The sequence below is a fragment of the Zea mays genome, chromosome 7, assembly GCF_902167145.1.
Source record: "Zea mays cultivar B73 chromosome 7, Zm-B73-REFERENCE-NAM-5.0, whole genome shotgun sequence".
NCBI classification, from domain to species: Eukaryota; Viridiplantae; Streptophyta; class Magnoliopsida; order Poales; family Poaceae; genus Zea; species Zea mays.
In genome coordinates, this window is record NC_050102.1 from 152959513 (window position 1) to 152983045 (window position 23533).

The 23533-nt window shown below is 48.9% G+C and overlaps 2 protein-coding genes across 2 annotated transcripts; one reads left to right on the plus strand and one right to left on the minus strand.

Moving 5' to 3' along the window:
- The first annotated feature begins 15047 nt into the window (after positions 1-15047).
- LOC103633139 (histone H4) lies at positions 15048-15790 on the plus strand. Its single transcript, XM_008654816.3, has one exon. It carries the CDS (start codon positions 15079-15081, stop codon positions 15490-15492), a length of 414 nt encoding a protein of 137 aa, XP_008653038.2. The 5' UTR covers positions 15048-15078; the 3' UTR covers positions 15493-15790.
- A 1396-nt stretch (positions 15791-17186) lies between these two features.
- On the minus strand, positions 17187-21839 carry LOC103633135 (NAC domain-containing protein 45). The gene is made up of 3 exons (XM_008654814.3): positions 21585-21839; positions 21220-21497; positions 17187-17780 (listed from the first exon to the last, which is right to left on the minus strand). Exons 1-3 carry the CDS (start codon positions 21739-21741, stop codon positions 17559-17561), a joined length of 657 nt encoding a protein of 218 aa, XP_008653036.1. The 5' UTR covers positions 21742-21839; the 3' UTR covers positions 17187-17558.
- Positions 21840-23533: the final 1694 nt, after the last annotated feature.

Here is a 23533-nt window from a genome sequence, read left to right on the forward strand (position 1 = left end):
GGTGCCCCCTAGGCCTTATATACTCGACTGTGGGGCAATACATGTGGATATGATAACAACAAGTAGCTAAAAGATAGTGAACCTCTTGAGTTTATCCCTGCGTAACCCTCGCCGACTTATCCTTGCATGGCTCCGTTGCATGGGGGCTCCGGCGCGGGAAAGTCGGATTTCTGTTTTTGGCCATTCGCTCGACGTTGTGGACCGTTCGGGTTTGCACCAATCCGGCCTCATGTCGATCTACTTTGCTGGTTGCTTCTCCCCAGGCCCACGAAAGAATGACCTCACGATTTATTGGGCCCTTGGGCCTTTCGTGGGGTCTTTTACTCTTTTAGTGGACCCGGGGGATATCTATCCCCCACAAAAGGTTCACAACAAACCAATAAAAAGACCGAAAAAGGATTCAAATACAAGAGAGCAAAGTCAACCGAAGTGTGCCCTGGTCTGGCGCACCAGACTGTCCGGTGTGCCACCGGACAGTGTCCGGTGCACCAGGGACCCCAACTCCGAACTGCTCACCTTCGGGAATTCTGGAGGCCGCTCCGCTATAATTCACTGGACTGTCCGGTGTAGCACCGGACAGTCCGGTGTGCCAGCGGAGCAACGACTACTTCGCTCCAACTGTCGTCTACAGAACACATTGAATGTGCTATAGTGCGCGCCAGAGTCAGAGCAGAGCCAGATGGCGCATTGGACACTGAACAGTGCTTGTCCGGTGCACCACCGGACTGTCCGGTGGCCCAGAAGACAGAAGCTCCAACGGTCGGAATCCAACGGCCAGGTGACGTGGCAGGCGCACCGGACAGTGTCCGGTGCGCCATACGACAGCAGCCTTCACCAAACGACTAGTTTGGTGGTTGGGGCTATAAATACCCCCAACCACCCACCATTCATGGCATCCAAGTTTTCCAACTTCCTACACCTTACAAGAGCTATAGCATTCAATACAAGACACACCAAAGAGATCAAATCCTCTCCCAAGTCCATAGTTCATTCCAAATCAAATAGTGACTAGTGAGAGAGTGACTTGTGTTCATTTGAGCTCTTGCGCTTGGATTGCTTCTTTTTCTCATTCTTTCTTGTGATCAACTCAATTGTAACCAAGGCAAGAGACACCAATTGTGTGGTGGTCCTTGCGGGGACTTTGTGTCCCGTTTGATTGAGAAGAGAAGCTCACTCGGTCTAAGTGACCGTTTGAGAGAGGGAAAGGGTTGAAAGAGACTCGGTCTTTGTGACCACCTCAACGGGGAGTAGGTTTGCAAGAATCGAACCTCGGTAAAACAAATCCTTGTGTCACACTCTTTATTTGCTTGTGATTTGTTTTTCACCCTCTCTCTCGGACTCATTCATATTTCTAACGCTAACCTGGCTTGTAGTTGTGCTTAAGTTTATAAATTTCAGATTCGCCCTATTCACCCCCCTCTAGGCGACTTTCAGTTATCGATGTAGTCGAAAGGCACAAAAGTCGTTTTAGAAAACTTTTCCAAGGAAAATTTTGACGCAGAGGGGGTTCCCCCCTTCTAGCCCCTGAGGGAGGGTCTGGCTTTGCCGAGGCAAGGCTGATCCTTCCTTGATGGTTAGACTTTATTTATAAATGTAAAGAAAGTGAGATGCATGAACGACTTGAAATACTTTAAGGATAGAAGCGACGTAGTTGTTTGATGTTCCAAGCGTTGCTGTAGACTTCGCCTCGATTGTTGGCTAGCTTGTATGTCCCGGGCTTCAGAATTTTGGCGACGATGAACGACCCTTCCCAGGGACGAGTAAGCTTGTGGCGCCCTTGGGCGTCTTGTCGTAGCCGAAGCACCAAGTCTCCCACTTGGAAGTCTCGGGGCCGAATCCTTCGGGCGTGGTAGCGTCGCAGAGACTACTGGTACCGCGTTGAGTGTAGTAAGGCTACGTCCTGAGCCTCTTCCAGTTGGTCCAATGAATCCTCTCGGCTAGTCTGGTTGTTTTGGTCGTCGTATGCCTTTGTCCTCGGGGAACCGTATTCCAAGTCCGTGGGTAAGATGGCCTCGGCCCCATAGACTAGGAAAAACGGCGAGAAGCCCGTGGCCCGGCTCGGCGTCGTCCTCAGACTCCAAACCACTGAGGGTAGTTCTTTTATCCACCGCTTGCCAAACTTGTTGAGGTCGTTGTAGATCCTCGATTTTAGTCCCTGCAAAATCATGCCATTGGCGCGCTCCACCTACCCATTTATCATTGGGTGAGCTACGGCGGCCTAGTCCACACGGATGTGTGGCCTTCACAAAAGTCCAAAAACTTTTTCCCAGTGAACTGCGTGCAATTGTCAGTGATGATGGAGTTTGGGATCCCAAAGCGGTGGATGATATTTGTAAAGAACGCCACCGCCTGCTCCGACCCGATGTTGGTTAAGGGTCGGACTTCGATCCACTTGGAGAATTTGTCGATGGCGACCAGCAGGTGTGTGAAGCCCCCGGGTGCCTTCTGCAAGGGACCGATGAGGTCCAGACCCCACACGGCGAACAACCAAGTGATAGGTGTTGTCTGTAGGGCCTGAGCGGGCAGGTGCGTCTGTCTCGCGTAGAATTGACACCCTCGGCAGGACCGTACAACTCTAGTGGCGTCGGCCATCGCGGTCGGCCAGTAGAAACCTTGTCGGAAAGCGTTTCCCACGAGGGCTCGAGGTGCTGCATGGTGACCGCAAGCCCCCGAGTGTATTTCTTGTAACAACTCTTGTCCTTGGGCGACGGATATGCATCGTTGGAGGATGCCTGAGGGGCTGCGGTGGTACAACTCTTTTTCATCACCTAGTAAAACGAACGACTTGGCGCGTCGGGCCAGTCGCCGAGCTTCGGCCTTGTCGAGGGGCAGCTCTCCTCGGAGGAGATATTCCAGGCACGGGGTCTGCCAGTTTAGGTTTGGCGTAACCCCGTTCTGCTCTATCTCGACACGCAGGGCCTCACCCTCGGCGGCCGAGGGTACCTCGAGCTGGGCCGAGGTCACCTCGGGTTCGGGTGCGTCGTCGAGTTTGACGGATGGTTGATATATGTCCCTGGAGAAGACGTTCGGGGGAACCGTCGTCTGTCCCGAGGCTATTTTAGCCAGCTCATCCACAGTCTCGTTGTACCATCAAGCAACATGGTTGAGTTCCAGCCCATAGAACTTATCTTCCAAGCGCCAAACTTCGTCGCAGTAGGCCTCCATTTTTCGATCGCTGCAGTGAGAGTTATTCATGACTTGGTCAATAACAAGCTACGAGTCGCCACGAGCGTCGAGGCGTCGAACCCCTAGCTCGACGGCGATGTGCAACCCATTAACCAAGGCCTCGTATTCGGCCATGTTGTTTGACGCCGGAAAATGGAGTCGTATCACGTAGCACACATATTTCCCGAGGGGTGAGATGAAGAGCAGGCTAGCACCTGCTCCGGTTTTCATAAGCGACCCATCGAAGTACATGGTCCAAAGTTCGGCCTGGATCGGAGCTGTTGGCAATTGGGTGTCGACGCATTCAACCAGGAAGTCAGCCAAGACGGGATTTTATGGCATTCCGAGGGGCAAATGAAAGTGTTTCCCCCATGAGTTCTACTGTCCATTTTGCTATTCTACCCGAGGCCTCTCGGCACTGGATGATCTCTCCCAGGGGGAAGGATAACACCACAGTCACCGGATGAGACTCAAAGTAGTGTCGCAGCTTTCGCCGTGTTAGAATTACTGCGTACAGTAGCTTCTGAATTTGTGGGTAGTGGATTTTGGTCTCGGATAGCACCTCGCTGATGAAGTAGACTGGCCTCTGGATGAGCAGTGTATGCCCCTCTTCTCGTCTCTCGACTACGACCGCAGCGCTGACCACCTGAGTGGTTGCGGCTACGTAAATCAAGAGGGCTTCTCCCGAAGCGGGGGGCACCAAGATGGGCGCATTAGTAAGGAGCGCATTTAAGTTTTCGAGGGCTTTTTCGGCTTCGGGAGTCCAAGTAAAGCGCTCGGCCTTCCTTAAGAGGCGGTACAAGGGCACTCCTTTCTCGCCAAGGCGCGAGATGAAGCGGCTCAGAGCCGCAAGGCATCCCATGACCCTTTGTACTCCTTTTAAATCTTTGATGGGTCCCATGTTGGTGATGGCCGCGATTTTCTCTGGGTTGGCCTCGATGCCTTGTTCGGAGACGATGAACCCTAGGAGCATGCCTCGGGGGACTCCGAAGACACACTTCTCGGGATTGAGTTTTATGCCCTTCGCTCTTAGGCACCTGAATATCACCTCAAGGTCAGAGAGGAGGTTGGAGGCTTCCTTGTTTTGATAACGATATCATCGACGTAAGCCTCGACCGTTCTGCCGATGTGCTCTCCGAACACATGGTTCATGTACCTTTGGTATGTTGCACCTGCATTCCTCAAGCCAAATGGCATAGTGGTATAACAATACATGCCAAAAGGTGTGACAAAAGAAGTCGCGAGCTGGTCGGATTCTTTCATCTTGATTTGGTGATAACCTGAATAGGCATCAATGAAAGACAGGGTTTCACACCCAGCAGTGGAGTCCACAATTTGATCGATGCGAGGCAGAGGGTAGGGCACCTTTGGACATGCTTTATTTAACCCAGTGTAGTCTACGCACATCCTCCATTTACCACCTTTTTTCTTTACAAGCAAAGGGTTAGCTAACCATTCTGGATGGAATACCTCTTTGATGAACCCTGCAGCCATTAGCTTGTGGACCTCCTCGCCTATGGCTCTACGCTTTTCTTCATCAAAATGGTGCAGGTGTTGTTTCACGGGTCGGGCACCGGCTCGGATGTCCAGTGAGTGCTCGGCGACATCCCTCGGTATGTCGGGCATGTCCGAGGGACTCCACGCAAAAATTTCGGCGTTTGCGCGGAGAAAGTCGACGAGCACTGCTTCCTATTTGGGGTCGAGCTCGGAGCCGATCCTGACTTTCTTGCCGGTGTCGTTGCTGGGGTCAAGAGAGACAGACTTAACCGCCTCAGCTGGTTCGAAGTTGCCGGCGTGCCGCTTCGCGTCGGGCGCCTCTTTGGAGAGGCAATCCAGGTCGGCGATGAGGGCCTCGAACTCGGTGAGGGCTTCGGCGTACTCCACGCATTCCACGTCGCACTCGTAAGCGTGGCGGTATGTGGATCCGACGGTGATGGTTCCCTTGGGGCCTGGCATCTTGAGCTTGAGGTACGTGTAGTTGGGGACAGCCATGAACTTGGCGTAGCACGGTCTTCCCAACACCGCGTGATAGGTCCCTCAGAACCCGACTACCTCGAAAGTGAGGGTTTCCTTTCGGAAGTTGGAGGGAGTTCCGAAGCAGACGGGCAAATCAAGTTGCCCAAGGGGCAGGACACGCTTGCCGGGGACAATCTCGTGAAAGGGTGTTGTACCGGCCCGGATCGTGGACAGATCGACCCCCAAGAGCCCTAGGGTCTCGGCGTAGATGATGTTGAGGCTACTGCCTCCGTCCATGAGGACCTTAGAGAGCCTAGCGTTGCCGATGATAGGGTCGACGATAAGCGGGTACCTTCCTGGGCTCGGTACGCAGTCGGGGTGGTCACCCTGGTCGAAGGTAATGGGTTTGTTGGACCAGTCTAGGTAGACTGGCGTTGCTACCTTCACCAAGCAGACCTCCCGGTGTTCTTGCTTGTGGTGTCGAGTTGAGGCATTCGCCACTTGCCCACCGTAGATCGTGAAGCAATTGTGGACTTCCGGGAACTCCTCTTCCTTGTCGCCCCACTTCTTGTTGTTGCCTTGGTCCTTGCCACCTTCTGCCGAGGGTCCTGCCTTATTGAAGTAACGCCGGAGCATGCCGCACTCTTCAAGGGTGTGCTTGACGGGACCCTGTGATAGGGGCACGACTCATTGAGCATCTTGTCGAACATGTTGACCCCTCCGGGAGGTTTCCAAGGATTACTGTGCTCGGTGGCACCGACGAGATCCGCGTCAACGGCGTTGCGTTTTGCTTGCGCCTTCTTCCTGGTCTTCTTCTTTGTGCCACGCTGCACGAACGTCTCGGGGGCGTCTTCCTTCTGCCTTCCCTGAGGCTGCTTGTCCTTCCGAAAGATGGCTTCGACCGCCTCCTGACCAGAGGCGAACTTGGTGGCTATGTCCATCAATTCGCTTGCCTTGGTGGGTGTCTTACGCCCTAGTTTGCTCACCAGGTCCCGGCACGTGGTGCCGACGAGGAAGGCTCCGATAACGTCCGAGTCGGTGATGTTGGGCAACTCGGTGCACTGCTCTGAAAACCGTCAAATGTACTCTCGTAGGGATTCCCTTGGCTGCTGGCGGCAGCTCCAGAGATCCCATGAGTTCCCAGGGCACACATACGTACCTTGGAAATTTCCAGCGAAGGCCTTGACCAGGTCGTCCCAGTCGAAGATCTGCACAGGAGGCAGATGCTCCAGCCAGGCTTGGGTAGCGTCGAAGAGGAAAAGGGGGAGGTTGCGGATGATGAGGTTGTCGTCGTTGGTACCTCCCAACTGGCACGCCAGCCGGTAATCCGCAAGCCACAACTCCGGCCTGGTCTCCCCCAAGTACATGGAAATGGTAGTCGGGGCTCGGAACCGGGCCGGGAACGGTGCCCGTCGTATGGCCCGGCTGAAGACCCGTGGACCTGGTGGTTCGGGCGAGGGGCTCCGATCCTCCTCACTGTCGTATCGTCCTCCGCGCCTGGGGTGGTAGCCTCGGCGCACCCTTTCCTCGAGGCGGGCTCGACGGTCGCGGTGGTGCTGCTCGTCGCCGAGGCGACCCCGGGTTGCAGGTGTCCCATCTCCTGTGTGCTCGGTGTGGACCGAGGCCTCGCGCATGTGTCGGGAGGACATTGCGTGATGCTCCGAGGGGCATCCTCGCCTTTCGGAGGTAGAGCTCTCGGCTCGTCGGGTCGCGGCATCTTCCAGGAGGTCCTTGAGTTCGCCCTGGATACGTCGCCCCTCGGTGGTGGATAGCTCCGGCATTGTTCGAAGTAACATCGCCGCTGCAGCTAGGTTTTGGCCGGCCCCGTTGAAGGCCGGGGGCAACCCTGCCCTGGCGTCGTCAATTATACGTCGTTGGACGTCCCGGGCCCGATGTCGCGCTCCTACAGCGAGTGCTCGACCTGCCCACTCTTGCTCGATGTTTTGTCGGAGCTGCACAAGTCGCCCCGTTTCTTCGTCAAGCTTGGTCTGTATCTCGCGGAGTTGCTCGAGCTGTGTGCCCTGACCCCCCACAGGGACCCGGGCCACAGCTAGCTCTCGCGAGATCTCAACGCGAGATGCAGGCACAGGGGCGTCGTCGTTTCCTGGCATGCCGAGGTGGTTGTCTTCGTCGTGATCCCCCTGATCGATGTGGAAACACTCGCGAGTTGGGTCATAACCCTCGTCGTCAAGGCTGTGGCCATCGTCAGAGTAGCCGGAGAGGCAGTGGTCACATGCGGACATGAAGTCTCACATGGCATTGGGATCACGGAGTCCGGAGAAATCCCAACTGAAGTCGGGGTCGTCCTCTTCCTCGGAACCCGCGGATCCGGAGGTTGAGACGACCGTCAATCGGTCCCAAGTTGACCACATATGGTACCTCTGGAGGTCAGGATATGCCCTTGCGAAAGCGATTGCCGAAGTGGGGTCGCTTGGTGGATCAAAGTTGAATCTAAAGGGAACATGATGGAAAACTGATGGTACCTCCTAGTTGGTGGACGATGGTGAAGTTGCATTGGAGATGGAGTGTGTCGTTATCTCAGGTGCGAGACTAATGCCTGACAAGTCCTTCGCAAGGGTGCTGGCGTCATCAGCCTGCTTGGGGTTGGCACGTTGCTGGGAAGCGGCACCCATCGTTGTCTCAGGTGCGAGGACAACACCCGACATGTCCCCCGCAGGGGTGCCGGCACCGTCGACTCGCTCCGGTCTGACAGCCGACGAGGTGCTGCTTCGTGCCTGGCCACGATTTCTCCGTCTCCTCCTCCTCCGGTGAGGAGGGTGGCGGGGCAAACCCGGGTGCTCCTCTTCCGCCACGGGGAGATGTCGTCGTCGGGTTCGCCTCGGCCGGGCGAGCCGACGACCGTCGTTGTTGTCGTGCTGCGGGGGAGGAGTACCATGTCGTAGCTACCGTCGAGGGACATGAACTCGAGACTCCCAAAGCGGAGCACCGTCCCGGGCTGAAGAGACTGCTGAAGATTGTCCATCTGGAACTCAACGGGAAAGTATTTGTCAACGCGCAGCAGGGCCCCTACCTTGCGCGCCAACTGTCGGCGTTTTGGACCCGCGAGGACCCTCATCCTCCCTCTTGTGTTTCATCTTGCATCAACCCATCTGGGCAGGGACACGCGGCGTCAAATTCACTAGTCGATTGAGGGTCCTCGCGGGTCCAAAACGCCGACAGAAGAAAACTCCTATTGCATCAAATGAACCTAACATTTCATCTAAGACTTTTGATGCATCATATGTTTTAACTAACAAATCAGGCAAAGTAGTTGCCAAATATGTTGGGGCCAAACACAAGGGCTCAAAGACTTGTGTTTGGGTACCCAAGGTGCTTGTTTCTAATGCCAAAGGACCCAAGACCGTTTGGGTACCTAAGAACAAGGCCTAAATTTGTTTTGTAGCTTTATGCATCCGGAGGCTCAAGTTGGATCATTGATAGCGGGTGCACAAACCACATGACAGGGGAGAAAAGGATGTTCTCCTCCTACAAGAAAAACAATGATCCCCAAAGAGCTATCACATTCGGGGATGGAAATCAAGGTTTGGTCAAAGGACTTGGTAAAATTGCTATATCTCCTGACCATTCTATTTCCAATGTTTTTCTTGTAGATTCTTTAGATTACAATTTGCTTTCTGTTTCTCAATTATGCAAAATGGGCTACAACTGTCTTTTTACAGATTTAGGTGTTACTGTCTTTAGAAGAAGTAATGATTCAGTAGCATTTAAGGGAGTGTTAGAGGGTCAGCTATACTTAGTTGATTTTAATAGAGCTGGAGTCGACACTTGCTTAATTGCTAAGACTAACATGGGTTGGCTCTGGCATCGCCGACTAGCCCACGTTGGGATGAAGAATCTCCACAAACTTCTAAAGGGAGAACACATTTTGGGACTAACAAATGTTCATTTTGAGAAAGACAGGGTTTGTAGCGCATGTCAAGCAGGGAAGCAAGTTGGTGTTCATCATCCACACAAGAACATCATGACAACCGACGGGCCGCTTGAGCTACTCCACATGGATCTATTCGGCCTGATAGCTTACATAAGCATCGACGGGAGTAAGTATTGTCTTGTTATTGTGGATGACTATTCTCGCTTCACTTGGGTGTTCTTTTTGCAGGAAAAATCACAAACCCAAGAGACCTTAAGGGGATTCTTGAGAAGAGCTCAAAATGAGTTCGGCTTAAGGATCAAAAAGATTAGAAGCGACAACGAAACGGAGTTCAAGAACTCACAAATAGAAGGCTTCCTTGAGGATGAGGGCATCAAGCATGAGTTCACTTCTCCCTACACGCCACAACAAAATGGTGTAGTGGAGAGGAAGAATAGAACTCTACTTGACATGGCGAGGACCATGCTTGATGAGTACAAGACTTCGGACCGATTTTGGGCAGAAGCAATCAACACCGCTTGCTACGCCATCAATCGTCTCTACCTTCACCGAATCCTCAAGAAGACATCGTATAAACTCCTAACCGGTAAAAGCCTAATGTTTCATATTTTAGAGTCTTTGATAGCAAATGTTTTATTCTTGTTAAAAGATGTAGAAAATCAAAATTTGCTCCTAAGGCTGTAGATTCAAACACAAGGGCATATAGAGTCTTTAACAAGTCCACTGGACTAGTTGAAGTTTCTTGTGACATTGTGTTTGATGAGACTAACGGCTCTCAAGTAGAGCAAGTTGATCTTGATGAGCTAGATGATGAAGAGGCTCTGTGCGTCGCGCTAAGGAACATGTTCATTGGGGATGTGTGTCCTAAGGAATCCGAAGAGCCTCCACAAGCACAAGATCAACCATCTTCCTCAATGCAAGCATCTCCACCAACTCAAAATGAGGATCAAGCTCAAGAGGATGAAAATGAAGATCAAGAAGATGAGCCACCTCAAGAAGGGGACAATGATCAAGGGGGAGATACCCATGATCAAGACAAGGAAGATGATGACGGTCCAAGACCGCCACACCCAAGAGTCCATCAAGCGATACAACGAGATCACCCCGTGAACTCCATCCTCGGCGATATTCATAAGGGGCTAACCACTCGATCCCGTGTCGCTCATTTTTGTGAACATTACTCTTTTGTGTCTTTTATTGAGCCATACAGGGTGGAAGCCGCATTAAGGGATTCGGATTGGGTGTTGGCAATGCAAGAGGAGCTCAACAACTTCACGAGGAATGAGGTATGGCATCTTGTTCCACGTCCTAATCAAAATGTTGTAGGAACCAAGTGGGTTTTCCGCAACAAGCAAGATGAGCATTGTCGGCGTTTCGAGACCGGGGGGTCCCTAAGCCGACGAGTGAGTGTGCCGCGTGCCCCAGCCCAGATGGGTCGAGCGCGTGGGCGAGCGCGAAGGGGGGAAGCGAGGTGGCCGGAGACGGGCGTGAGAGAGGTGGAAATCCCGCGGCCTTCGTGTTCGTCCCGCGCCCAGGTCGGGTGCGCTTGCAGTAGGGGGTTACAAGCGTCCACGAGGGTGAGGGAAGCGAGCGGCCCCAAGAGAGCGCCTGTCCCGTCCTCGTCCCCGCGCGGCCAACCTTCTCTAAGAAGGCCCTGGTCCTTCCTTTTATAGGCGTAAGGAGAGGACCCAGGTGTACAATGGGGGTGTAGCAGAGTGCTACGTGTCTAGCGGGGGAGAGCTAGCGTCCTAAGTACATGCCGATGTGGCAGCCGGAGAGATCTTGGCACCCAGTTGGTGTGATGTCGTGGCCGTCGGAGGAGTGGCGGAGCCTGGCGGAGGGACAGCTGTCGGAGCTGTTGAGTCCTTGCTGACGTCCTCCTGCTTCCGTAAGTGAGCTGAGAGCCGCCGTCGTCACAGGGCTTGCGGGGCGCCATCATTGCCTATCTGGCGGAGCTAGCCAGATGAGACACTGGTCTTGTTCTCTGCGGCCCGAGTCGGCTCGGGGTAGGGTGATGATGGCGCTTCCGGTTGACGTGACGGGCCCGCGCCCGAGGTCGGGCGACGTGGAGGCTCCTCCGAAGCCGAGGTCGAGTCTGTCTTCCTTGGCCGAGGCCGAGTCCGAGCCCCTGGGTCGGGCGAGGCGGAGGTCGTTCGGCAGAGGCCAGGGCGGAGTCCGAGCCCTGGGGTCGGGCGAAGCGGAGTTCGTCGTCTTCTGGGGCTGAGCCCGAGTCCGAGCCCTGGGGTCGGGCGGAGCGGAGTTCGCCGTCTTCCGGGACTTAGCCCGAGTCCGAGCCCTGGGTCGGGCGGAGCGGAGTTCGCCGTCTTCTGGGGCTGAGCCCGAGTCCGAGCCCTGGGGTCGGGCGGAGCGGAGTTCGCCGTCTTCCGGGATTTAGCCCGAGTCCGAGCCCTGGGTCGGGCGGAGCGGAGTTCGCCGTCTTCCGGGACTTAGCCCGAGTCCGAGCCTTGGGTCGGGCGGAGCGGAGTTCGCCGTCTTCCGGGACTTAGCCCGAGTCCGAGCCCTGGGTCGGGCGGAGCGGAGTTTCCTATGGTGCCTTTGGCAGGGCCTGACTGCCTGTCAGTCTCACTCTGTCAAGTGGCACTGCAGTCGGAGTGGCACAGGCGGCGCTGTCCTTCTGTCAGACCGGTCAGTGGAGCGCCGAAGTGACGACAGTCACTTTGGCTCTGCCGGGGGGCGCGCGTCAGGATAAAGGTGTCAGGCCACCTTTGCGTTAAATGCTCTTGCGACTCGGTCGGTCGGCGCGGTGATTTAGTCAGGATTGCTTCTTAGCGAAGGCAAGGCCTCGGGCGAGCCGGAGATGTGTCTGCCGTTGGAGGGGGGCCTCGGGCGAGACGGAAATCCCTCGGGGTCGGCTGCCCTTGTCCGAGGCTAGGCTCGGGCGAGGCGTGATCGAGTCGCTCGTATGGACTGATCCCCGACTTAATCGCACCCATCAGGCCTTTGCAGCTTTATGCTGATGGGGGTTACCAGCTGAGAATTAGGAGTCTTGAGGGTACCCCTAATTATGGTCCCCGACAAGCATGGTGTGGTGACAAGGAACAAAGCCCGACTTGTTACCAAGGGATATTCACAAGTCAAAGGTTTGGATTTCGGTGAAACCTATGCACCCGTAGCTAGGCTTGAGTCAATTCGTATATTACTTGCCTATGCTACTTACCATGGCTTCAAGCTTTATCAAATGGACGTGAAGAGTGCCTTCCTCAATGGACCAATCAAGGAGGAGGTCTATGTTGAGCAACCTCCCGACTTTGAAGATAGTGAGTATCCTAACCATGTGTATAAACTCTCTAAGGCGCTTTATGGGCTCAAGCAAGCCCCAAGAGCATGGTATGAATGCCTAAGAGATTTTCTTATTGCTAATGGCTTCAAAGTCGGAAAACCCGATCCTACTCTCTTTACTAAAACAATTGCCAACGATTTGTTTGTATGCCAAATTTATGTTGATGATATTATATTTGGGTCTACTAACAAATCTACATGTGAAGAGTTTAGTAGGATCATGGTACAAAAATTCGAGATGTCTATGATGGGGGAGTTGAAGTATTTCTTAGGATTTCAAGTGAAGCAACTCGAAGAGGGCACCTTCATTAGCCAAACGAAGTACATTCAAGACATACTCGCCAAGTTTGGGATGAAGGATGCCAAGCCCATCAAGACACCCATGGGAACCAATGGGCATCTCGACCTCGACACGGGAGGTAAATCCGTAGATCAAAAGGTATATCGGTCGATGATAGGATCTTTACTCTATTTATGTGCATCTCGACTGGATATTATCATTTCCGTATGCATGTGTGCAAGATTCCAAGCCGATCCTAAAGAAGTTACCTTAGGGATGTGAAACGAATCTTGAGATATTTAGTTTATACTCCTAAGTTTGGCCTTTGGTACCCCACGGGATGCACTTTTGATTTAATTGGTTATTCAGATGCTGATTGGGTAGGGTGTAAGATTGATAGAAAGAGCACATCAGGGACTTGTCAGTTCTTGGGAAGATCCCTGGTGTCTTGGGCTTCAAAGAAGCAAAATTCAGTAGCTCTTTCTACCGCCGAAGCCGAGTATATTGCCGCAGGCCATTGTTGCACGCAATTGCTTTGGATGAGGCAAACCCTTAGGGACAATGGTTACAAATTAACCAAAGTTCCTCTTCTATGTGTCAATGAGAGTGCAATCCGCATGGCGGATAATCCCGTTGAGCACAGCCGCACTAAACACATAGCCATTCGGTATCACTTTTTGAGGGATCATCAACAACAGAGGGATATCGAGATTGCATATGTTAGCACCAAAGAACAATTAGTCGATATCTTTACCAAACCACTAGATGAGAAAACTTTTACCAAACTTAGGCATGAGCTAAATATTCTTGATTCTAGGGATTTTGATTGATACTTTGCACACATAGCTTATTTATATACCTTTGATCATATCTCTTTCATTTGATATGACTAATGTGGTTTTCAAGTGTATTTTATGCTAAGTCATAGATTGAAAGGGAAATGGAGTCTTCGGCGAAGACAAGACTTCCACTCGACTCTATTGAATTATTCATCCTTCGCCGTCACTCCGCACCGCTCTCCAATTTGGTATAATCTTCACTCATATATTATTTACCAAAGGGGGGGAACGTTTCAAAAAGGACTTATATTTCACTCACAAGTATCCGTTTCTGGCGATTCATGCCAAAGGGAGAGAAAGTATTAGCCCAAAGCAAAATGACCGCACCACCACCAAAGAAAGTCCACCTTAGGGCCGTGAAAAGAATCATGAGATATTTAGTTTGCACTCCTAAGTTTGGTCTTTGGTACCCAAGAGATTCACCTTTGATTTGATAGGATATTTCGATGCCGATTGGGCAGGGTGTAAAATTGATAGGAAAAACACATCAGGGACTTGTCAGTTTCTAGGAAGATCTCTGGTGACTTAGACTTCAAAGAAACAAAACTCAGTAGCTCTTTTTACCGCCGAAGCCGAGTATATTACCGCAAACCATTGTTGTGCGCAATTACTTTGGATTAGACAAATCCTTAGGGACTATGCCTACAAATTGAGCAAAGTACCTCTCCTATGTGATAATGAGAGTGCAATCCGCATGGCAGATAATCCCGTTGAAAACAGCCGCACTAAACACATAGACATTATGTATCACTTTTTGAGGGATCAGCAACAAAGGGGATATCGAGATAGCTTATGTTAGTACCAAAGAATAATTAGCCGATATCTTTACCAAAACCTTAGATGAGAAAACCTTTAATAAATTTAGGAATGAGAGAACTTGTTGAAGCAAAGAAAATCATTTTTTCTCTAGTATCTGTTTTCGGGTTGGTTTATATTGGTTTATATCCTCTGTTGGAGTTGCTCTTATATATGAGCATCCCTGCAATAAAGAAGTTGCCGTAATTCGCCCAAACTCGTTTACACACTTAGGGGGTGTTTGGTTGCTCCTGCTAAAGTTTAGCCCGGGTCACATCAAGCGTTTGACTTTTAAATAGGAGTATGAAATATAGACCCAACCAACTGGACTAGATTCGTCTCGTCTTTTAATCTTCGGCTGATAAATTAGTTTTATAATCCGACTACATTTAATACCCGGAACGAAGGTTCAAACATTCGATGAGACAGAGACTAAATTTTAGCGGGGTGTAACCAAACAACCCCTTATTACACCACAAACATGTGTATAGCCCAAATCCAAAACAGCCACCGAAGGTGACTCAGCAAAACGGGCAACTGTCATATGCAGAACAGTCCGAATTTTCAATAAACCGCGAAACTCCCCGCCCAACGTCTGTTGTCTAGACACATTAGAGCCCACCTGCCATCCACCCAAACAATCCATGGATCCCTTCAAAATCCGTCAACGCCGCCACATCCTCACAAAAGAAACACACCCCAGGTCCCCTCCCCGCCATGTCACTGATCCGCACATCCGGACCTTCTCCATTTTCTGCCACCCATCCCACATCCAACGGCACAAAGCTCTCATCACGCGGATCGTGCCACAATCTGCACCCAAAGACCCCGCCTATATAGCCCAGCCGCACATGCCTGCAATACCCACCTCAGCACTAGTCTCCTCTTCGCACGAGCGCAACACCATCCACCCACCAGTTCGAAGCGGAGGCGACCGGCAACCTGCGGCGGAGATGTCAGGCAGGGGCAAGGGCGGCAAGGGGCTCGGGAAGGGCGGCGCGAAGCGTCACCGGAAGGTGCTGCGCGACAACATCCAGGGGATCACGAAGCCGGCGATCCGGAGGCTGGCGAGGAGGGGTGGCGTGAAGCGCATCTCCGGGCTGATCTACGAGGAGACCCGCGGCGTGCTCAAGATCTTTCTCGAGAATGTCATCCGCGACGCTGTGACCTACACGGAGCACGCCCGTCGCAAAACCGTCACCGCTATGGACGTCGTGTACGCCCTCAAACGCCAGGGCCGCACTCTCTATGGCTTCGGCGGCTAGGTTAGGTGTGGGTAATTGCCTGTCCAGGTGTCTCGGATCTGTGGTACTAGTTTGGCTGCCTTCCTGTGTTCGTATTGTAGTAGTTGTGGTAGCTGGTTGCTTTGTCGTCCTGTAGTCGTGCTTCTTTGGGTCTGTAAGAACCGCTGGTTCGATGGGATTGGATTGGACGGTGAAGTAGGAATGTTGGCATGTTAGACTTTTCTCCAACGTAGCGTTGCCTCTAATTTGATCTCTCGATTTATTTTCAATTGGGGTGCACTGTAATTCTTCCTGTCTAATTCAAATCCCCTTTCTGAAATTTTGTGACCTCCCAAGTTTTGGACCCCTCGATTGTTCGAACGAGTTTTTGAATTTGTGTTTCGAGTCGAAGTTTCGATTCACTTCAGGCGAAACAATTCGTTAATGCATTTCGTGTTGTCGCTGAATCTATGAAACCGTGTCTGGGATTTATAGGGCTCAGAAGTTGGGGTTTAGTGACTTAAACATGTACGTGTCCAAAACGCCATCCGATGATCGATTTCGTCGAGCACCTAAGACACATTCTCTGGTGTCATCCATCCCATTTATCCTGTTGTCTGACTACAGTTAATGCTCGCGCCCCGGCGTCGACGAGTAGCAACTGCAGCCTTGCCTGGGAATTGAGATTGTTGCGTCTTCCGAGTCAGGGGATCGGATTTTACTTGCCCGGTCCATTGGTAATGATTTCTCTATCTTTTACACGTCCTTATCCCGGATTTCGTTTCAGTGATTTATCGATGATGAAAAAGTTACTGGATTAGTCTTGCTGTGTATGATTGTTCACTGTAGGTGGGTTTCTTCAAGCTCAGTGCACAGGTTGTACGCATGGAACTTCTAATGTTATTTGTTTATCACGCATTCTCTGGTTTGTCAGTTGTTCAGAAGTTCGTTTTTGCTGGTTTGAATGCAACGTGGCGTGGTTACTGGTGACATTGTGTTCGGCTTAAACCTAGATCATTGAGAGCTCGACAGTCGACACCATTGTGGAACTGAATTCAGTCTGATGTAATGTCTTCTTAGCCCGGGTACCTAAACAGACTTCTTTTAACTATGCCAACAGGGTGATGGACAGATGGTGTACTAAGGTAAAGCGAATGCATCCAGAAGCAAGTTTTGCAGAGATGGATGATGGGATTTCAGAAGCATTCCTGCATCGAGCAACGGAACAAGAGGTATAAAAAACTTGGGCCATTTACTGAATCTTACTTTTATACGAAGATAAATTCTGAATTTGCAACTGTGCCATATAAGACGTGAGCTATATATGCTCTGGAAAATGTAAACTGTGCAGTTTAGCGTATTGATGCTTTGTTGACCCAGAATCCTGATGGTGCTAGTGGAACTATCATATGCTACCAGTCTACTGCTACCCCTGTACTACTGGAACTTGGAAATCCCTAGACATTAGCAATGTCGATCCAGTTTCACGCTCATACCATACTGCTTCTGGTCTAAATCAAGAAACTCAAACTTGAGATTCAAACCCAAATTGGTTCTTCTGAAGTGTACCTGAGTAGTGGTACCACTATTTCCGTAGCTGTTTTTTTTTGAAACTTTGGCATTAGTTCTACACTTCTGCTATTTCATTAGAGTGGAGTGCTAGGAATTGCAAAGAAAAATGTTCATGTCTAATAAAAAGCAACTCTCCTTGGGTCTAGAGTATATATTGCAGGGGATTGACAACTTTGGTGACCTTTATTGTAAAATGATATCTGAACTACAACTACATATGAAACGAATATGTAAATAATATAGGTTAAATTAAATTTCTGTCTTCGTACTGTACTCCCCCCTATAAATCACTGTGTTTAACGACAGATACAAGAAGACCGAGCCTTGAAGTACCAAAGTAGGACGTTTTTCTAGTACAGTACCAAAAGAGGAAACTATAACTCTACATGAAGAGTCAGAGCCCAAATTTAGTGGTCATCCTGTCCAGATTCCAACCTGAGAAGTGATGTTATCAAACATATACAGAGTCAATGTGCAACTGAGAAGTTTCTAGTTAGATGAAGTTAAACAACTGTGTCATCAGTTTCGTACTCCCATCACTTTGTTTGGTTGCACCATAGATCATCAGCTATGAACTGCATCCATGTGTTGTCTTTACCGTGCTCATTTGAACCAGATGACTGTCCAGCATCCCTGATACTTGTAAACTGTTCTTGTTTTTCTTTAGATTGTGATGAGCTGCACTCGCCTTGCTTTTGCTTCTGAAGCTCTCCGAGTGCCACATTTTTCTTGAAGACACGACACAGTGCATATGAGTCCTGTAAAATAACAGTAGAATTAACAAGAAATTGATTGCATTTCTGTTTCGTTAACAATTAAGGTGAGATGATGTTTGGTTTTGCACCTACTGAAAGAGTTTTTAAATAACACCTAGCAATCCCCCCCCCCCCCCCCCCCCCCTGCCCAAAAAAAACACAATTGGCTGCACCAATCGTTCTCGCATGGCCAAACGGCGCTACCGCGCCAACCCACCTGTCGTGGCTGGCCTACCAACGTTGCAGGTCAGCCACACGCTGACCGATGACGTGAGCCCCTTGCCACACCACTTACTCGGACGCGACACCATCTGCGCCATCTAGTTGCTTTCATATCTTTGTGATGTAGGATGGCACATCTATTGCTTGAGTCGTTCTATGATGGCAAGCACTAGGGCCACCTACTGTCTCACCTTGATCCACCACCCATCTTGGCCCCATTGAACCCATATGCCCCACCGCTGGGATGAGCTGCACATGCCGTTCTACGACGTGCTGGGTTACTCGAGCTCGGGTAGTGAACTCCGCGCTACCCAACCTCAACCAAACACTACTCACGGCTGCCATGGATTATTGGTGTCTAGAGACCCACTCTTTCCACCTTTCCTGGAGCAAGATGACGATCATGCTATAGGATGTCACCCTGATCTTTGAGTTGCCATTGCATAGACTTCTGGCCGTTGAGATCACGGACCCTAAGAATTGGAGGGACCTGGTAGAGGATACTGTAGGATTAGGCCACCCCAGGATGCTGACACTGATATGTCTAAGTAAGTACAACGTACATCTAGTATGTTTCGTATTTGTAAAGCATTGTTTTCCTCACATTACTTTTATTCATTCCTAGGAAAACTTTAGGGGTGCCCTTTAGTTGGATCTCCCACCACTTCGATATCTGTCTGCCAGGAGCTACCGAGGTTGAGGTTGAGAGGCATGCCAGGTTGTTGCTCTAGCACTTTGTAGCTACTTTCATGTTCCCCGATGCTTCTGTCAACAATATCAGTTGGGAGGTGCTGCAAATCCTTAATCAGGAGTGGGAGAACATAGGTCACTACAGCTAAGGCGACAAGATCCAAGCATGGACGTACTGATAGCTCTACATAGCCTGTCGTCAATACACGACGAACACCAACATAGGTGGTTGTGCTTACCTGGTTTAGGTGTGGTGCTGGGAGTGTTGGCCAGAAGGCCTAACCTTCGTGGTTTGCCTATAAATAATTGTAATGTCACTGATTTTTAATCACTTGCATCATTTGATTATATATGCTAACATAATATGCGTGTTACTTGCAGATCTAGAATCACCAAGATGGAACCCGTTTGGTGTGACTATAGCTCTAGAAAGAGGTAAAAATATGAGAGGGAACCCGCAAAGATGTTACAGACAGTACATGGACTTCCTCGACGTCTTGACAGAACAATAGGTTAGCAACTTGCGCTTATTATCATAGTTAACACGTTGTTTCCCTGATATTATTTCTCATTGTAAGTTATTTGGATGCCTTGGGCATGATCAGAGCGAGACCCTTACGGTCTAAGCAATATTACTGAGTGTGACAATGACACTCAGATGTGCCACTTATCTTCTACGTTGTGGAGGTTCACCTGTCTTGCAGGGTGTGCAAGCAGTTGGGAAGGTTTCAACCGAACTAGAGAGGGCAACAGGGCCGGGCCGAGGGACCAGCCCCCGTCCCTGCCCCGTTCCCCAAAATCCATTCCCTGTCTCCGCCCCGTTTAGCTTAACGGGGACAAACTCATCCCCATCCTCGTACCCGTGGATCCCCGTTCTCTGTTTGGGGCTCCTCGGGGAATACTTTAACACAAAAAATAAATATTCACGATATGATAACAATTACATATATATCAATTATCGAAAGACAACAAGTCAAAAATAAATCTAAAACAACTAACAACCTTATAATACAAATCATAACTTAGAAGTCATAATTATTTTAACTTAGTGCGGTGAGAGGGGCCACGTCGCCGGTCAGCGCACCTGTCACGTTGGCAGGCCAACCATGCCAGACGGGTTTGTGTGACAACGTTGTTTGGTCGCGTCAAAGAGATTAACACAAACAAACGAGCTAGTTTTGAAAAAAAAATCTCTAATGTTATTTTTAGAAATAGTTTTTAAAAAGATTAAAAATAAAAAATCTGAAGTAAAGATTTCATGTTGAACAATTTAGATGAAGAGTCATGCAAAATTAAATGCTAGTAAGTTGCCTCATGAGTGCTTCCTATTCCTTTAGGAAAATAATATATGGTTGTATATATTGAAAAAGTTTATCTAGATTGTAGTGCACTGTTCTGTTCGGAACCTTTTACTGAGTTCCATGTCCTCTTCAAATACATTCCATGTTTATCATTTGTTGTCTTAAGATGTAATGTATAGAGTCAGAAAACTCAACATCAATTAGAGGTGTACAGCGAGAAATCAACAGTGTGTAGATTCAGAACTTCAGCTACAGAAAATCACTCATTTCCAAATAGTTTTACTTTGGACTAGGTCTGAATGATTTTAGCTCAACTGTTCATAGAAATGTCATCTGGGAAATCAGAGTCAATATCATGCTGCTAAAATTTTCTCTTATAACACGAGCAACCACTCATTGCTCCAAGTAATTACTAAGGCACTTGCTTTAATACTGAATTAGGTTGACATGAATGATCTTTGTTCAACTCTTATTTAGTCAATAGAAATTTCAGTTAATACCTTTTCTAACAAAATCTGCATTGTCGGATCTAATTCAAATGTGGTCAGTTAGACATTTTAAGTTTTCTACTATTAAGTAAAGTAGTTGTGGGACATGAAGAATAAAGTGTAAAGCCACCGACACAACACTGGGTCACACCACACATGTCTAAGCTTTATGGTAGCATCCACATGCAACTGACCTAGACTCTGTATACTCTGACTGAAGTCTGCATCATGAGGTGATGGCGGCACCTACTAAACCGTGTACAATCATGTGTTATCATTTCACATCCCCGACCAGGAATTGGATGTTAAATTTGTCTTATCAAGAACACCAGAAAAAGTGTACCATGTATGACCCCATTAGATAACTGGAAAGAAACTTCTGCTGTACTTTGTAAAGTAACTATGGTCCATGGAAGCAAGGAATACTTTATGGCCACAGAAGGATACGGGGAGAAAAGGGATAAGAGCCCTAACTTTACATGCACTCCATGCATAAACAACGTAGCTTCCTATAGAACAAACAATGCCCTAATATGTTTTTTTATGTTTCAACAAATGTCTCTTTGGCATGGACATGGTTACTACACCATTGATTAATACAGACAAACAAACATATTTTTATCTGGGGGAAGTTGGTTAATTTTTTGATACAATTGAATGCAGACTGAAATCACTAAGTGCAACAGAAACAACACACAAGGTTTAACTCATACTGATGCATAGGAACATGAATGAGGTCACCTGAATCCCCATGGTGTTCTCGCATTCGCTTTCCTCGATGCGGTACTCATGCATCACCCAGCTGGTCCTCAGCCCCTGAGGAGCTCGACCCTTGTAGTAGACCAGTGTCTTCTTCATGCCGATTGATCTGTTCTGGTAGCTGATTTGCCGATCTTTGCCTGTTGACTTCCAGTATCCTGCCTGGGTTGCGCGGTTTGTGCGGCATCCATTTGGATACTTCCTATCCCTTGGCCCAAAGAAGTACCACTCGGAGTCTCTACCAGGCAGGAATGATTTCTCTTCCAAAACAAACATATCTCAAAAATTCAGTTCGGAGTGATGAAATCTCAGGATGAACAACTGAATGAACTTGGATTTCAGGTTACCTGCTAGCTCCCAAGGCTCACATTTGTAGAGGTCTACTTCAGGGATTATGTCAAGCTCGATGCTGAGCCCATGGACCTTCCTCTTGAGGTAATAGTTCACAAGCTCCTCATCAGTTGGATGGAACCTAAAGCCTGGTGGGAGATCAGCCGGCGCCATGGCCTCCCAGCTCGCTGCCTCCTTTCTTGCTGATCTTTCTCTTTGTCTTTACCCTTTGTCTTTCCCTTCTGTTGCCGGCCACCGTGCTCTTTAGCTCCTCCGTGAAATGATTCAAAGCCTGCCCTACAAGTAGCCATGTGTTTCACTTTACAAGATTCTCACACAAGCTCTGGACGTCTTACAGCACCGCTGGATCTTCTTTTCTTATCTTTTAACAGAACAAACTTTTATTTTTATTTTCTGGATAACACGCCTTTATCATATTCATGCTAGTAGATTGCATAGGGCTGTCCGGCTGTGTTGGGATGTGAAAGTTGTCACGGCATTGCCCTCTTGCGCCGTGGGGGTATGTTCTTTTTTTCACTGAACTTGTTTTTGTGTCTCAGAAGCTTGGTCTCTTTGAAGTGTCATAGATCAGAACGGGACCAAAGGTGAGGGTACGGTGTTCTAGTAACATGTCTCTATGTATCGGGATCAACATTGCAAAACAGAAAGTTTATGGAAGGTAAAAAGAAAACTAAAGGTCCATGCAGCCATGAGGCCTTCCAGCGTCAATGAGCTTGCATTGCTATCTATTTAGCCATCTAGATCAGACAAAACTTTTGACTTTGGATTCTGATAAAGGAGCACTCGAGTACAAAGGATCGTCATTCACGGTTTTAGTCTAGCATATATGTCTGTGGATGCATAAACTTGATTGTCTTCCCCCGTAATAGATATGGTCTAGTTCCTTTCTTTCTTTAAATGAAAGATTTTATAAACAGTGATCACAGTCTCAACCAATATAACAGAGATTTTATTTGATTTCAACCTTGGTTGGGGAACAATGCGTTCTATCCATCCTGAGCTAACTTGCTGTTTTCTTCTTCTTAACTTCCCCAACCCTACAATGACAACATGCATTTAAAGAGGTCTGCAACTGTAGCCTTACCCAATTCTACAGAAAAGACATGCACCCCTTTGAGCAGCATGTGGTCGAAAGCAAATTTTGCAGCTAAATGTGGATTTGCAAATTGCTTTTGCAGTTGATATGCCGGTTGAAATGGCGGAACAGTTCAAAGGTGGTGACGTGGTGTGTTGACATCAAGGAGGCGCTCTGAACATTACAGAGGCTACATTCTTGTGACGAAGTGTCACCATGAAGATGCTTGTAATGTAGACTTCTGAACTTTAGTTTTGCTTGATACCTAGAAACATGATAGAATACAACAGTACTACTTTGCTAAAATCTACAGAATTCTTCAGCATATTGATTATCTTAAGTCTGCTATCATGTCACTTCTCGGAGGTAATTTGCTGTGACATGTTGAAAAATGAATCCCAAGAATGTCAAGGTAGGAGGTGCAAAGCATTTCTATATAGCCAAACTGGTCATAGTTATTGACCTGGAAGGGGTTCTGATTGACATTCCAGAAAGGGCTGCTGCAACATCATGTGTTTAACCACTGACATTACTTATGGAATAGTATTTCTTCAATCCTTTCATCCTTTGTGAACCCAAGTGTTTTTAGCTCAGCGTAGCATCGATACTGACAGCATGTGATCTAACGCCTGCTGTTAGGCTTTTCCATATTAGCGGATCTATAGAGACCTTTATATATGTTCTCCAGACTTCACTCATGTTCTGTATATATGATACTTACTCCGTTCTTTTTTATTTATCGTCGTATAGTTTAAAAATGAACTAGCGGGCGACAAATATTCGAGAATGGAGGTAGTATAATTTTAAGAAAAAAAAACACTGATGTCTGAACAAGATATACAGCCTTTCTGCTGGTTATATATGCTTAAA